The sequence below is a fragment of the Cardiocondyla obscurior genome, linkage group LG26, assembly GCF_019399895.1.
Source record: "Cardiocondyla obscurior isolate alpha-2009 linkage group LG26, Cobs3.1, whole genome shotgun sequence".
NCBI lineage: Eukaryota > Metazoa > Arthropoda > Insecta > Hymenoptera > Formicidae > Cardiocondyla > Cardiocondyla obscurior.
Genome location: NC_091889.1, coordinates 1,536,015 through 1,552,979, shown reverse-complemented (window position 1 = coordinate 1,552,979; position 16,965 = coordinate 1,536,015). Strand labels below are relative to the sequence as shown.

Below are 16,965 nucleotides of genomic sequence, written 5' to 3'. Positions count from 1 at the left end.
AAAAGTGACGTCATTACTTGAGTATAAAATACTCACATAACTGAGCGACTCAGATCACTTCAAACTAAGAGGAAAGCAACTTATGATGTAACATAGTTTACTAAAACTAATTTTTCAAACAACGTCCGTTCGACGCTAAAACGCCAGTTCTAGTTTTATGAATTAAATACAATTAATAGCAAATGTAAATGAAAAAGAACAATACATAAGAATAAGTTTAACTTTTGAGTAAGTTAGAACTAAGTAAGGCTGAAGATTTATTGTTAAAACTCATTTATTTATCCAGTTGTTACTACATGTATAAAAGTGTATCTTCAAACGTTATAATTAAGAGTATATTAAAAAAAAAAAAAAAAAAAAAAAAAAGTTTTCGTTCGATTTCTAAAACTAATCAGCCTTGGTCACTGTGAATACTTAAACAAGTGACCGATTGGGAACACGGTGTAATGTCTAAGCTATTTGCCTTATTACGATAAAAAAACATTTGTTTAATAATTCTTTAATCACTTTAACAACTTGTTTCTATTTTATTGTAAAAGGCAAAAAATGTAGACAACATCACACGGTGTTCCCAAGCGGTCACCCATCCAAGTACTGACCGTGCCCAACGCTGCTTAGCTTCAGTGATCGGACGAGAACTGGCGTTTTCAGCGTGGAATGGACGTTGTCTGAAAATTTAATTTTAGTAACAAGTATATAATACAAGCACGTAGTATATACATGTATTAACAGAACAACCTATCTTGACATTTTCTAAAATCAACGATTTAAAAACATATTCTTTTGAGAAAACTATCGCGTTTTATTCATTAATATTTTAAGGACATATTATAAATTATCAAAATTGAAAATTTGCCGAGTAATAGATATATAAAACATTAAATATGGCGTCTATTACAATTCCGGCAAATCTTTTCTTCAGTTTCACGGGTAAAGACTAAGTTAATCAGAAAAAAAAACAAATCCTGTAGTATATTAAGCAAATGGCGATAGTTGCTTTTTTTCTATACTAATGCTCAGATCATTCTCACTTATGACGTCATAACTCAGTTAAATGTGCGATCTATTTCAGTCTTACAACTGAAACTAACTGAGATTAAACTGAATTTTTCTTTAGGATCTGCACAAGCCGGAGACCGTGTGCTTTGATGAGTATGTTAACTCGTTTCATAAAGACGACTCTCTGATTGGTTACGCGCAGTTATGTATGGTATGGGTGCAAGCAAATATATAAAGGTTAACTTTAGAATAAAAAAAGTAAGTAAGAATAAACTTCTAATAAATAATTTTTAATAGCAAATATGATCTTACATAAATATTGCTTCAGTTATGTCGTATCTTTTATCACGAGTGTAATCTAGGTGGATAACCAATAAAAATAGTGATTTTTATTTGGAGGACACTGGTAAGTATTTGTTGAACAAATAAATTATTTGTGTGCAATATTTCATAAATTTCTATATTTTGGAAGAAAACTGTAGAATGTGGGTTCCAAACAATTTAATAAATTTTAACAAAAATAACCAACCATATTTTAAAAATCAAGGGGAAAACAACAATACGATTAAAATTAGACCTATTCAAGTAATTGATATAAGACACGAGTTTTGAGAAACAACAGTAAATATTGATGTAAATTCAGTCCAAGATGTAGAAAGCCAACAACCGGAAAACAGAAAGAGAGAAGAACCAGAACTATTTGGTCATTTAATCAAACTCTTGCTTTAATAGAAGCCATAGAAAATCGATATGATGATATGCATCATGTGCTTTCGAACAATTATTAGTGAAGAACTCGTTAGTCACGAACTTGGAGATAAGTAATTATAATATTTGAAATGATATTAAACTTTATTTTACTATTCTGTAATCTCAAACCTTGGCTTATAAGTGTTTTATGTATGTATATACAACATGATATTATGTTGAACCTAATTGTCTCAAACTGTTCTGTTTAATTTTTAGTTTTCCGAAACAGTGTGCAAAGAAAAAAAAAAAAAATTAAATTTAGTTTGAACCTACAAAAATACAAAGGATGTAAAAAACTAGAAGAGGAAGAGGTCCCGTAAAATTTACTTTTTACGACAGATTATTGACGAGTTATTGGGCGATTCGCCATCGAATGCTAATTTACATTCTATAGACGTTATTGATAATGTGCAATCGCAAAATGGTGATAATGTCCAAACAGTTCAATCGCCAAATGTTGAAACCAATTCTGAAACGGCACAACTAAAGTCTGATAACTACTTGGAAAGTCCTTGTTCCAGTTCTAAATCTTCGAATACACCGAAAAGAAAAAATCCATCAATGGAACTAGTTAAAGTGAAAGAGATGTTTTTTGAAAATAAAATAAAAAAAATAACAGAAAAGGACAACAACAGAAAACATTAGATTGACCTTTATAAAGAAAATTTAAAATATAAGAAAGAAAAATTAGATTTATATAAATAAAAAATAAAAAATGAGAAAAAAAAATAAATACAGGTGTTAAAGAATCTACATGATATTTTAAAAGAAAAAAAAATGCAAAAATAGTTTATTAATTCAGTTTAATCAGTATTGTAAATTTTTTTTCTTTTTAACACGATAGATCTCATAAAGAACTTATTAACTTAATATGCAAAGTGTAATTTTATTTGAATGTAATTTATTTGCTTTAAGTAATGTGATGTGCAACCAATGATATAAAATATAATATAATTAGATTTTTTTGTGTATCTACAGATTGTAGTTCCTAATGTTGCCAAAATCAGTATTAAAAATTAAATTATATCTACTTAGAATATTAATTTTTTTTGTTTTTAAATTTTAGTTTTGTCAAATATTTAAAAGAGCTTAAGTTTTTTGTTTGTTTAAGAAACATGTTACTTTCATTTCTTAATCAAATACTTTTTTTAGCTTATTAGTTATAATGTAAGAAATACGATGTTACAAGTACATTTAATTAAACATTTTTGTAAAATTTTCATCTTTTTTTGAATGGTTTTCATTTATACAACTGACTTCTACATCTGTTACGTCCTCATCATGATTCTCACTATTATTATTTTCATTATTATCATTGACATCGAATTCGTCATGGCTGTTTAAACATATGTTATGAAGTATAGCAGCAGCCATTACACGTTTACATATAAATTTTATATCGTTATTTTTGAAAAATTTTAACCTCCTAAATCTTCCTTTTGATAAACCAAAAGTATTTTCGATGATAATTCTAGTAGCAGAATGGCGAAAATTAAACAGTTTTCGATTTGCGGTTAAATTGCCATCGTCTTTAAATGGAGAGATCAACCAATTTAAACAAGGATATGCCGAATCTCCCAATAAGAAGTTTTGACCTAAGAATCCAGACATACCCTTTTTGTACAAAGACGATTTTTTCAAAAGACGACTATCGTGAATAGAGCGTGGTTCACCGCAAAAAAAGGCTGATAATATTCTTTTCATGATCGCAAACTCTTTGTATAAGAATACTGTAATCCCCTTTTCTGTTATAATATTCGTAATAATATTTAGAAACTGTTCTTTTGATTTTTATGTGGCTCCCATCTATCGCTTCAACTACTCCATCAATTCCACGCAATTTAAAAAACTCAGAATTAACTGTATGCAATCGTTGACCTTTGGGCCATACAATATTTTGTTTGTTTTTACTAACTAAATATTCTACGATTTTCGTGATGATACGATGACAAGAGCTTTTAATTACATTGAATCTATCAGAGCATTGCCGAAATGTTTCTGTGTTACTGAGATACCATAGGGTCATTAAAAATGCTTTTTGTGCAGATGTCTTCTTTCTTCCAAAGTTACGTTGAGGTAAAACACGTTCAGCTTCAATCATATGGAAAATTTTTCGACAATACGAGTTAAACATTGTCATTTAATTGGTTCATTAATAAACTATTACGTTTACCGATTATTACGTTAACAGTTGATCGATTTAATGGAAAAAGCTCTTTAAATTCTTTATCATCGAACGCTTTCATAGTTTCCATAAAATTGGTTACTCGGTGTAATTTTCTTCTTACATAATTAGATAACTCTGAGCAATCAGAGGATGATTCGGAAGAAAACGAAACAAACTTATTAAAGTCTGAGGTACTCCAGTCTGACTCTGAATCATTTTCTAAAACCTAAAAATAAAAAATAATACATATATATATAAATATATATATATATATAATTCATATTACGGTAATAAACGACTCTCCAAAATTACCTTTTCTTAAAAAAGTATAAAAAGCGCCAAGAATAAGCGCGAAATTAAAATAACTACAAAGTGAATAAAATCTCCCCAAAATTAGACCCTCGAAAGAACATAAAATGTTTACTGTAGTATTGAGTACTCTCTATTATAGTTATGAGATCAAATAATTGCGCCAAGAACCCAGAATCTAGAAATTTTATACAGTAATAACCATGAAAAGCCGTACGAAAATAAACCTAGGTTTGTCCCGATGATATAACGTGGTAATGTAAAGAAGGAAAAAAAGCAAAAAGATCTTGGCGCTGCGAAACCAAATCTTTAAAATCTTAAATTACAATTTTGTTTTCTTTGCGTTGTGCTGCGCATTATATTTGGTATTGCAGCGCCAAGATTTTTTGTTTTTTTCCTTCTTTACATTACCACGTTATATCATCGGGACAAACCTAGGTCTATTTTCGTGCGGTTTTTCATGGTTTTTACTGTTTAAAAATTTCTAGATTCTTTAGGTTCTTGGCGAAATTATTTGATCTCATAACTTTAATAGAGAGTACTCAATATTACAGTAAACATTTTATATTCTTTTTCGGGGGTCTAGTTTTGGGAAAGATTTTATTCACTTTGTAGTTATTTTAATTTCGCGCGCTTATACTTGGCGCTATTGTATACCTTTTTTTAAGAAAAGGTAATTTTGGGGGAATTTCACTCATTTTGTAGTTGTAAAAATTTAACCGAAAACAAGTAATTTTAATTGTTTAAACAAGTTTTTTTTGCAAAAATCGATATCTACACAGTCGATAAATCAAGCATCATCTAGCGGTGCGAAAATAATAATAACACGCCACACACCTCGCTTTTTGAAATGACATAATATTTTAGGTTAATATATATGCCATTATAACTATCACCAGAGTCGATAATAATAAAGTCGATAAATCTATCTGCACCGTCTAACGGCGCGAAAACGAAAAGGACAAATTTTGGAAGACAATGATGACGACGTTTCTTAATTAATTATATTATTATTTTACTCTTGCAATCAAACTTTAAATCGCGATATCTTCGTTTGTAGATAACGCAGTGAAAAAATAAAAGCAGTTTTTTAACATTATTCGACCCTAATCTACACGATGAACCTGTGTAGAAAGCGATCGGTTCAGCCGTTATTGAGATCCAAACATTACGAATTTTCTCAATACGGCGTCTCGCGTATAAGAGGCACGGTAGTGCGCTGTGCCTATACTTGGCGCGAGGCACTACCGTGCCTCTTGATTTGTGTTACATATTTTCGTACCTTTATAATAACATTACAAGCAGTAATTAAATTTGTCATTTTCGATTACTCCCAATGAACATCTGTAACATTCAATGTTAAATTTACTCAGATTACGCGTTTCTTTTGATCAATAAAAAGTGACGTCATTACTTGAGTATAAAATACTCACATAACTGAGCGACTCAGATCACTTCAAACTAAGAGGAAAGCAACTTATGATGTAACATAGTTTACTAAAACTAATTTTTCAAACAACGTCCGTTCGACGCTAAAACGCCAGTTCTAGTTTTATGAATTAAATACAATTAATAGCAAATGTAAATGAAAAAGAACAATACATAAGAATAAGTTTAACTTTTGAGTAAGTTAGAACTAAGTAAGGCTGAAGATTTATTGTTAAAACTCATTTATTTATCCAGTTGTTACTACATGTATAAAAGTGTATCTTCAAACGTTATAATTAAGAGTATATTAAAAAAAAAAAAAAAAAAAAAAAAAAGTTTTCGTTCGATTTCTAAAACTAATCAGCCTTGGTCACTGTGAATACTTAAACAAGTGACCGATTGGGAACACGGTGTAATGTCTAAGCTATTTGCCTTATTACGATAAAAAAACATTTGTTTAATAATTCTTTAATCACTTTAACAACTTGTTTCTATTTTATTGTAAAAGGCAAAAAATGTAGACAACATCACACGGTGTTCCCAAGCGGTCACCCATCCAAGTACTGACCGTGCCCAACGCTGCTTAGCTTCAGTGATCGGACGAGAACTGGCGTTTTCAGCGTGGAATGGACGTTGTCTGAAAATTTAATTTTAGTAACAAGTATATAATACAAGCACGTAGTATATACATGTATTAACAGAACAACCTATCTTGACATTTTCTAAAATCAACGATTTAAAAACATATTCTTTTGAGAAAACTATCGCGTTTTATTCATTAATATTTTAAGGACATATTATAAATTATCAAAATTGAAAATTTGCCGAGTAATAGATATATAAAACATTAAATATGGCGTCTATTACAATTCCGGCAAATCTTTTCTTCAGTTTCACGGGTAAAGACTAAGTTAATCAGAAAAAAAAACAAATCCTGTAGTATATTAAGCAAATGGCGATAGTTGCTTTTTTTCTATACTAATGCTCAGATCATTCTCACTTATGACGTCATAACTCAGTTAAATGTGCGATCTATTTCAGTCTTACAACTGAAACTAACTGAGATTAAACTGAATTTTTCTTTAGGATCTGCACAAGCCGGAGACCGTGTGCTTTGATGAGTATGTTAACTCGTTTCATAAAGACGACTCTCTGATTGGTTACGCGCAGTTATGTATGGTATGGGTGCAAGCAAATATATAAAGGTTAACTTTAGAATAAAAAAAGTAAGTAAGAATAAACTTCTAATAAATAATTTTTAATAGCAAATATGATCTTACATAAATATTGCTTCAGTTATGTCGTATCTTTTATCACGAGTGTAATCTAGGTGGATAACCAATAAAAATAGTGATTTTTATTTGGAGGACACTGGTAAGTATTTGTTGAACAAATAAATTATTTGTGTGCAATATTTCATAAATTTCTATATTTTGGAAGAAAACTGTAGAATGTGGGTTCCAAACAATTTAATAAATTTTAACAAAAATAACCAACCATATTTTAAAAATCAAGGGGAAAACAACAATACGATTAAAATTAGACCTATTCAAGTAATTGATATAAGACACGAGTTTTGAGAAACAACAGTAAATATTGATGTAAATTCAGTCCAAGATGTAGAAAGCCAACAACCGGAAAACAGAAAGAGAGAAGAACCAGAACTATTTGGTCATTTAATCAAACTCTTGCTTTAATAGAAGCCATAGAAAATCGATATGATGATATGCATCATGTGCTTTCGAACAATTATTAGTGAAGAACTCGTTAGTCACGAACTTGGAGATAAGTAATTATAATATTTGAAATGATATTAAACTTTATTTTACTATTCTGTAATCTCAAACCTTGGCTTATAAGTGTTTTATGTATGTATATACAACATGATATTATGTTGAACCTAATTGTCTCAAACTGTTCTGTTTAATTTTTAGTTTTCCGAAACAGTGTGCAAAGAAAAAAAAAAAAAATTAAATTTAGTTTGAACCTACAAAAATACAAAGGATGTAAAAAACTAGAAGAGGAAGAGGTCCCGTAAAATTTACTTTTTACGACAGATTATTGACGAGTTATTGGGCGATTCGCCATCGAATGCTAATTTACATTCTATAGACGTTATTGATAATGTGCAATCGCAAAATGGTGATAATGTCCAAACAGTTCAATCGCCAAATGTTGAAACCAATTCTGAAACGGCACAACTAAAGTCTGATAACTACTTGGAAAGTCCTTGTTCCAGTTCTAAATCTTCGAATACACCGAAAAGAAAAAATCCATCAATGGAACTAGTTAAAGTGAAAGAGATGTTTTTTGAAAATAAAATAAAAAAAATAACAGAAAAGGACAACAACAGAAAACATTAGATTGACCTTTATAAAGAAAATTTAAAATATAAGAAAGAAAAATTAGATTTATATAAATAAAAATAAAAAATGAGAAAAAAATAAATACAGGTGTTAAAGAATCTACATGATATTTTAAAAGAAAAAAAAATGCAAAAATAGTTTATTAATTCAGTTTAATCAGTATTGTAAATTTTTTTTCTTTTTAACACGATAGATCTCATAAAGAACTTATTAACTTAATATGCAAAGTGTAATTTTATTTGAATGTAATTTATTTGCTTTAAGTAATGTGATGTGCAACCAATGATATAAAATATAATATAATTAGATTTTTTTGTGTATCTACAGATTGTAGTTCCTAATGTTGCCAAAATCAGTATTAAAAATTAAATTATATCTACTTAGAATATTAATTTTTTTTGTTTTTAAATTTTAGTTTTGTCAAATATTTAAAAGAGCTTAAGTTTTTTGTTTGTTTAAGAAACATGTTACTTTCATTTCTTAATCAAATACTTTTTTTAGCTTATTAGTTATAATGTAAGAAATACGATGTTACAAGTACATTTAATTAAACATTTTTGTAAAATTTTCATCTTTTTTTGAATGGTTTTCATTTATACAACTGACTTCTACATCTGTTACGTCCTCATCATGATTCTCACTATTATTATTTTCATTATTATCATTGACATCGAATTCGTCATGGCTGTTTAAACATATGTTATGAAGTATAGCAGCAGCCATTACACGTTTACATATAAATTTTATATCGTTATTTTTGAAAAATTTTAACCTCCTAAATCTTCCTTTTGATAAACCAAAAGTATTTTCGATGATAATTCTAGTAGCAGAATGGCGAAAATTAAACAGTTTTCGATTTGCGGTTAAATTGCCATCGTCTTTAAATGGAGAGATCAACCAATTTAAACAAGGATATGCCGAATCTCCCAATAAGAAGTTTTGACCTAAGAATCCAGACATACCCTTTTTGTACAAAGACGATTTTTTCAAAAGACGACTATCGTGAATAGAGCGTGGTTCACCGCAAAAAAAGGCTGATAATATTCTTTTCATGATCGCAAACTCTTTGTATAAGAATACTGTAATCCCCTTTTCTGTTATAATATTCGTAATAATATTTAGAAACTGTTCTTTTGATTTTTATGTGGCTCCCATCTATCGCTTCAACTACTCCATCAATTCCACGCAATTTAAAAAACTCAGAATTAACTGTATGCAATCGTTGACCTTTGGGCCATACAATATTTTGTTTGTTTTTACTAACTAAATATTCTACGATTTTCGTGATGATACGATGACAAGAGCTTTTAATTACATTGAATCTATCAGAGCATTGCCGAAATGTTTCTGTGTTACTGAGATACCATAGGGTCATTAAAAATGCTTTTTGTGCAGATGTCTTCTTTCTTCCAAAGTTACGTTGAGGTAAAACACGTTCAGCTTCAATCATATGGAAAATTTTTCGACAATACGAGTTAAACATTGTCATTTAATTGGTTTATTAATAAACTATTACGTTTACCGATTATTACGTTAACAGTTGATCGATTTAATGGAAAAAGCTCTTTAAATTCTTTATCATCGAACGCTTTCATAGTTTCCATAAAATTGGTTACTCGGTGTAATTTTCTTCTTACATAATTAGATAACTCTGAGCAATCAGAGGATGATTCGGAAGAAAACGAAACAAACTTATTAAAGTCTGAGGTACTCCAGTCTGACTCTGAATCATTTTCTAAAACCTAAAAATAAAAAATAATACATATATATATAAATATATATATATATATAATTCATATTACGGTAATAAACGACTCTCCAAAATTACCTTTTCTTAAAAAAAAAGTATAAAAAAGCGCCAAGAATAAGCGCGCGAAATTAAAATAACTACAAAGTGAATAAAATCTCCCCCAAAATTAGACCCTCGAAAAAGAACATAAAATGTTTACTGTAGTATTGAGTACTCTCTATTATAGTTATGAGATCAAATAATTGCGCCAAGAACCCAAGGAATCTAGAAATTTTTATACAGTAATAACCATGAAAAGCCGTACGAAAATAAACCTAGGTTTGTCCCGATGATATAACGTGGTAATGTAAAGAAGGAAAAAGCAAAAGATCTTGGCGCTGCGAAACCAAATCTTTAAAATCTTAAATTACAATTTTGTTTTCTTTGCGTTGTGCTGCGCATTATATTTGGTATTGCAGCGCCAAGATTTTTGTTTTTTCCTTCTTTACATTACCACGTTATATCATCGGGACAAACCTAGGTCTATTTTCGTGCGGTTTTTCATGGTTTTTACTGTTTAAAAATTTCTAGATTCTTTAGGTTCTTGGCGAAATTATTTGATCTCATAACTTTAATAGAGAGTACTCAATATTACAGTAAACATTTTATATTCTTTTCGGGGTCTAGTTTTGGGAAAGATTTTATTCACTTTGTAGTTATTTTAATTTCGCGCGCTTATACTTGGCGCTATTGTATACCTTTTTTTAAGAAAAGGTAATTTTGGGGGAATTTCACTCATTTTGTAGTTGTAAAAATTTAACCGAAAACAAGTAATTTTAATTGTTTAAACAAGTTTTTTTTGCAAAAATCGATATCTACACAGTCGATAAATCAAGCATCATCTAGCGGTGCGAAAATAATAATAACACGCCACACACCTCGCTTTTTGAAATGACATAATATTTTAGGTTAATATATATGCCATTATAACTATCACCAGAGTCGATAATAATAAAGTCGATAAATCTATCTGCACCGTCTAACGGCGCGAAAACGAAAAGGACAAATTTTGGAAGACAATGATGACGACGTTTCTTAATTAATTATATTATTATTTTACTCTTGCAATCAAACTTTAAATCGCGATATCTTCGTTTGTAGATAACGCAGTGAAAAAATAAAAGCAGTTTTTTAACATTATTCGACCCTAATCTACACGATGAACCTGTGTAGAAAGCGATCGGTTCAGCCGTTATTGAGATCCAAACATTACGAATTTTCTCAATACGGCGTCTCGCGTATAAGAGGCACGGTAGTGCGCTGTGCCTATACTTGGCGCGAGGCACTACCGTGCCTCTTGATTTGTGTTACATATTTTCGTACCTTTATAATAACATTACAAGCAGTAATTAAATTTGTCATTTTCGATTACTCCCAATGAACATCTGTAACATTCAATGTTAAATTTACTCAGATTACGCGTTTCTTTTGATCAATAAAAAGTGACGTCATTACTTGAGTATAAAATACTCACATAACTGAGCGACTCAGATCACTTCAAACTAAGAGGAAAGCAACTTATGATGTAACATAGTTTACTAAAACTAATTTTTCAAACAACGTCCGTTCGACGCTAAAACGCCAGTTCTAGTTTTATGAATTAAATACAATTAATAGCAAATGTAAATGAAAAAGAACAATACATAAGAATAAGTTTAACTTTTGAGTAAGTTAGAACTAAGTAAGGCTGAAGATTTATTGTTAAAACTCATTTATTTATCCAGTTGTTACTACATGTATAAAAGTGTATCTTCAAACGTTATAATTAAGAGTAAAAAAAAAAAAAAAAAAAAAAAAGTTTTCGTTCGATTTCTAAAACTAATCAGCCTTGGTCACTGTGAATACTTAAACAAGTGACCGATTGGGAACACGGTGTAATGTCTAAGCTATTTGCCTTATTACGATAAAAAAACATTTGTTTAATAATTCTTTAATCACTTTAACAACTTGTTTCTATTTTATTGTAAAAGGCAAAAAATGTAGACAACATCACACGGTGTTCCCAAGCGGTCACCCATCCAAGTACTGACCGTGCCCAACGCTGCTTAGCTTCAGTGATCGGACGAGAACTGGCGTTTTCAGCGTGGAATGGACGTTGTCTGAAAATTTAATTTTAGTAACAAGTATATAATACAAGCACGTAGTATATACATGTATTAACAGAACAACCTATCTTGACATTTTCTAAAATCAACGATTTAAAAACATATTCTTTTGAGAAAACTATCGCGTTTTATTCATTAATATTTTAAGGACATATTATAAATTATCAAAATTGAAAATTTGCCGAGTAATAGATATATAAAACATTAAATATGGCGTCTATTACAATTCCGGCAAATCTTTTCTTCAGTTTCACGGGTAAAGACTAAGTTAATCAGAAAAAAAAACAAATCCTGTAGTATATTAAGCAAATGGCGATAGTTGCTTTTTTTCTATACTAATGCTCAGATCATTCTCACTTATGACGTCATAACTCAGTTAAATGTGCGATCTATTTCAGTCTTACAACTGAAACTAACTGAGATTAAACTGAATTTTTCTTTAGGATCTGCACAAGCCGGAGACCGTGTGCTTTGATGAGTATGTTAACTCGTTTCATAAAGACGACTCTCTGATTGGTTACGCGCAGTTATGTATGGTATGGGTGCAAGCAAATATATAAAGGTTAACTTTAGAATAAAAAAAGTAAGTAAGAATAAACTTCTAATAAATAATTTTTAATAGCAAATATGATCTTACATAAATATTGCTTCAGTTATGTCGTATCTTTTATCACGAGTGTAATCTAGGTGGATAACCAATAAAAATAGTGATTTTTATTTGGAGGACACTGGTAAGTATTTGTTGAACAAATAAATTATTTGTGTGCAATATTTCATAAATTTCTATATTTTGGAAGAAAACTGTAGAATGTGGGTTCCAAACAATTTAATAAATTTTAACAAAAATAACCAACCATATTTTAAAAATCAAGGGGAAAACAACAATACGATTAAAATTAGACCTATTCAAGTAATTGATATAAGACACGAGTTTTGAGAAACAACAGTAAATATTGATGTAAATTCAGTCCAAGATGTAGAAAGCCAACAACCGGAAAACAGAAAGAGAGAAGAACCAGAACTATTTGGTCATTTAATCAAACTCTTGCTTTAATAGAAGCCATAGAAAATCGATATGATGATATGCATCATGTGCTTTCGAACAATTATTAGTGAAGAACTCGTTAGTCACGAACTTGGAGATAAGTAATTATAATATTTGAAATGATATTAAACTTTATTTTACTATTCTGTAATCTCAAACCTTGGCTTATAAGTGTTTTATGTATGTATATACAACATGATATTATGTTGAACCTAATTGTCTCAAACTGTTCTGTTTAATTTTTAGTTTTCCGAAACAGTGTGCAAAGAAAAAAAAAAAAATTAAATTTAGTTTGAACCTACAAAAATACAAAGGATGTAAAAAACTAGAAGAGGAAGAGGTCCCGTAAAATTTACTTTTTACGACAGATTATTGACGAGTTATTGGGCGATTCGCCATCGAATGCTAATTTACATTCTATAGACGTTATTGATAATGTGCAATCGCAAAATGGTGATAATGTCCAAACAGTTCAATCGCCAAATGTTGAAACCAATTCTGAAACGGCACAACTAAAGTCTGATAACTACTTGGAAAGTCCTTGTTCCAGTTCTAAATCTTCGAATACACCGAAAAGAAAAAATCCATCAATGGAACTAGTTAAAGTGAAAGAGATGTTTTTTGAAAATAAAATAAAAAAAATAACAGAAAAGGACAACAACAGAAAACATTAGATTGACCTTTATAAAGAAAATTTAAAATATAAGAAAGAAAAATTAGATTTATATAAATAAAAAATAAAAAATGAGAAAAAAAAATAAATACAGGTGTTAAAGAATCTACATGATATTTTAAAAGAAAAAAAAATGCAAAAATAGTTTATTAATTCAGTTTAATCAGTATTGTAAATTTTTTTTCTTTTTAACACGATAGATCTCATAAAGAACTTATTAACTTAATATGCAAAGTGTAATTTTATTTGAATGTAATTTATTTGCTTTAAGTAATGTGATGTGCAACCAATGATATAAAATATAATATAATTAGATTTTTTTGTGTATCTACAGATTGTAGTTCCTAATGTTGCCAAAATCAGTATTAAAAATTAAATTATATCTACTTAGAATATTAATTTTTTTTGTTTTTAAATTTTAGTTTTGTCAAATATTTAAAAGAGCTTAAGTTTTTTGTTTGTTTAAGAAACATGTTACTTTCATTTCTTAATCAAATACTTTTTTTAGCTTATTAGTTATAATGTAAGAAATACGATGTTACAAGTACATTTAATTAAACATTTTTGTAAAATTTTCATCTTTTTTTGAATGGTTTTCATTTATACAACTGACTTCTACATCTGTTACGTCCTCATCATGATTCTCACTATTATTATTTTCATTATTATCATTGACATCGAATTCGTCATGGCTGTTTAAACATATGTTATGAAGTATAGCAGCAGCCATTACACGTTTACATATAAATTTTATATCGTTATTTTTGAAAAATTTTAACCTCCTAAATCTTCCTTTTGATAAACCAAAAGTATTTTCGATGATAATTCTAGTAGCAGAATGGCGAAAATTAAACAGTTTTCGATTTGCGGTTAAATTGCCATCGTCTTTAAATGGAGAGATCAACCAATTTAAACAAGGATATGCCGAATCTCCCAATAAGAAGTTTTGACCTAAGAATCCAGACATACCCTTTTTGTACAAAGACGATTTTTTCAAAAGACGACTATCGTGAATAGAGCGTGGTTCACCGCAAAAAAAGGCTGATAATATTCTTTTCATGATCGCAAACTCTTTGTATAAGAATACTGTAATCCCCTTTTCTGTTATAATATTCGTAATAATATTTAGAAACTGTTCTTTTGATTTTTATGTGGCTCCCATCTATCGCTTCAACTACTCCATCAATTCCACGCAATTTAAAAAACTCAGAATTAACTGTATGCAATCGTTGACCTTTGGGCCATACAATATTTTGTTTGTTTTTACTAACTAAATATTCTACGATTTTCGTGATGATACGATGACAAGAGCTTTTAATTACATTGAATCTATCAGAGCATTGCCGAAATGTTTCTGTGTTACTGAAATACCATAGGGTCATTAAAAATGCTTTTTGTGCAGATGTCTTCTTTCTTCCAAAGTTACGTTGAGGTAAAACACGTTCAGCTTCAATCATATGGAAAATTTTTCGACAATACGAGTTAAACATTGTCATTTAATTGGTTCATTAATAAACTATTACGTTTACCGATTATTACGTTAACAGTTGATCGATTTAATGGAAAAAGCTCTTTAAATTCTTTATCATCGAACGCTTTCATAGTTTCCATAAAATTGGTTACTCGGTGTAATTTTCTTCTTACATAATTAGATAACTCTGAGCAATCAGAGGATGATTCGGAAGAAAACGAAACAAACTTATTAAAGTCTGAGGTACTCCAGTCTGACTCTGAATCATTTTCTAAAACCTAAAAATAAAAAATAATACATATATATATAAATATATATATATATAATTCATATTACGGTAATAAACGACTCTCCAAAATTACCTTTTCTTAAAAAAAAGTATAAAAGCGCGCGAAATTAAAATAACTACAAAGTGAATAAAATCTCCCCCAAAATTAGACCCTCGAAAAAGAACATAAAATGTTTACTGTAGTATTGAGTACTCTCTATTATAGTTATGAGATCAAATAATTGCGCCAAGAACCCAAGGAATCTAGAAATTTTTATACAGTAATAACCATGAAAAGCCGTACGAAAATAAACCTAGGTTTGTCCCGATGATATAACGTGGTAATGTAAAGAAGGAAAAAAAGCAAAAAGATCTTGGCGCTGCGAAACCAAATCTTTAAAATCTTAAATTACAATTTTGTTTTCTTTGCGTTGTGCTGCGCATTATATTTGGTATTGCAGCGCCAAGATTTTTTTGTTTTTTTTCCTTCTTTACATTACCACGTTATATCATCGGGACAAACCTAGGTCTATTTTCGTGCGGTTTTTCATGGTTTTTACTGTTTAAAAATTTCTAGATTCTTTAGGTTCTTGGCGAAATTATTTGATCTCATAACTTTAATAGAGAGTACTCAATATTACAGTAAACATTTTATATTCTTTTTCGGGGGTCTAGTTTTGGGAAAGATTTTATTCACTTTGTAGTTATTTTAATTTCGCGCGCTTATACTTGGCGCTATTGTATACCTTTTTTTAAGAAAAGGTAATTTTGGGGGAATTTCACTCATTTTGTAGTTGTAAAAATTTAACCGAAAACAAGTAATTTTAATTGTTTAAACAAGTTTTTTTTGCAAAAATCGATATCTACACAGTCGATAAATCAAGCATCATCTAGCGGTGCGAAAATAATAATAACACGCCACACACCTCGCTTTTTGAAATGACATAATATTTTAGGTTAATATATATGCCATTATAACTATCACCAGAGTCGATAATAATAAAGTCGATAAATCTATCTGCACCGTCTAACGGCGCGAAAACGAAAAGGACAAATTTTGGAAGACAATGATGACGACGTTTCTTAATTAATTATATTATTATTTTACTCTTGCAATCAAACTTTAAATCGCGATATCTTCGTTTGTAGATAACGCAGTGAAAAAATAAAAGCAGTTTTTTAACATTATTCGACCCTAATCTACACGATGAACCTGTGTAGAAAGCGATCGGTTCAGCCGTTATTGAGATCCAAACATTACGAATTTTCTCAATACGGCGTCTCGCGTATAAGAGGCACGGTAGTGCGCTGTGCCTATACTTGGCGCGAGGCACTACCGTGCCTCTTGATTTGTGTTACATATTTTCGTACCTTTATAATAACATTACAAGCAGTAATTAAATTTGTCATTTTCGATTACTCCCAATGAACATCTGTAACATTCAATGTTAAATTTACTCAGATTACGCGTTTCTTTTGATCAATAAAAAGTGACGTCATTACTTGAGTATAAAATACTCACATAACTGAGCGACTCAGATCACTTCAAACTAAGAGGAAAGCAACTTATGATGTAACATAGTTTACTAAAACTA

The 16,965-nt window shown here is 29.6% G+C and overlaps 1 protein-coding gene and 3 non-coding genes across 4 annotated transcripts in view; 1 reads left to right on the top strand and 3 right to left on the bottom strand.

The window, feature by feature from the left end:
* LOC139112070 (uncharacterized) overlaps nt 1-16,965 on the top strand; it is a 28,539-nt gene that overhangs the window by 9,287 nt on the left and 2,287 nt on the right. Inside the window, exons 3-5 of the mRNA XM_070672856.1 lie at nt 2,089-2,325; nt 7,711-7,947; nt 13,327-13,563. Coding sequence (XP_070528957.1) covers nt 2,089-2,325; nt 7,711-7,947; nt 13,327-13,563 — 711 coding nt within the window. The remainder of the gene's footprint in view (nt 1-2,088; nt 2,326-7,710; nt 7,948-13,326; nt 13,564-16,965) is intronic.
* Nucleotides 551-669, bottom strand: LOC139112125 (5S ribosomal RNA). The gene has a single exon (XR_011547331.1). It is a non-coding gene; the product is annotated as a 5S ribosomal RNA (ribosomal RNA).
* Nucleotides 6,173-6,291, bottom strand: LOC139112124 (5S ribosomal RNA). The gene has a single exon (XR_011547330.1). It is a non-coding gene; the product is annotated as a 5S ribosomal RNA (ribosomal RNA).
* Nucleotides 11,790-11,908, bottom strand: LOC139112123 (5S ribosomal RNA). The gene has a single exon (XR_011547329.1). It is a non-coding gene; the product is annotated as a 5S ribosomal RNA (ribosomal RNA).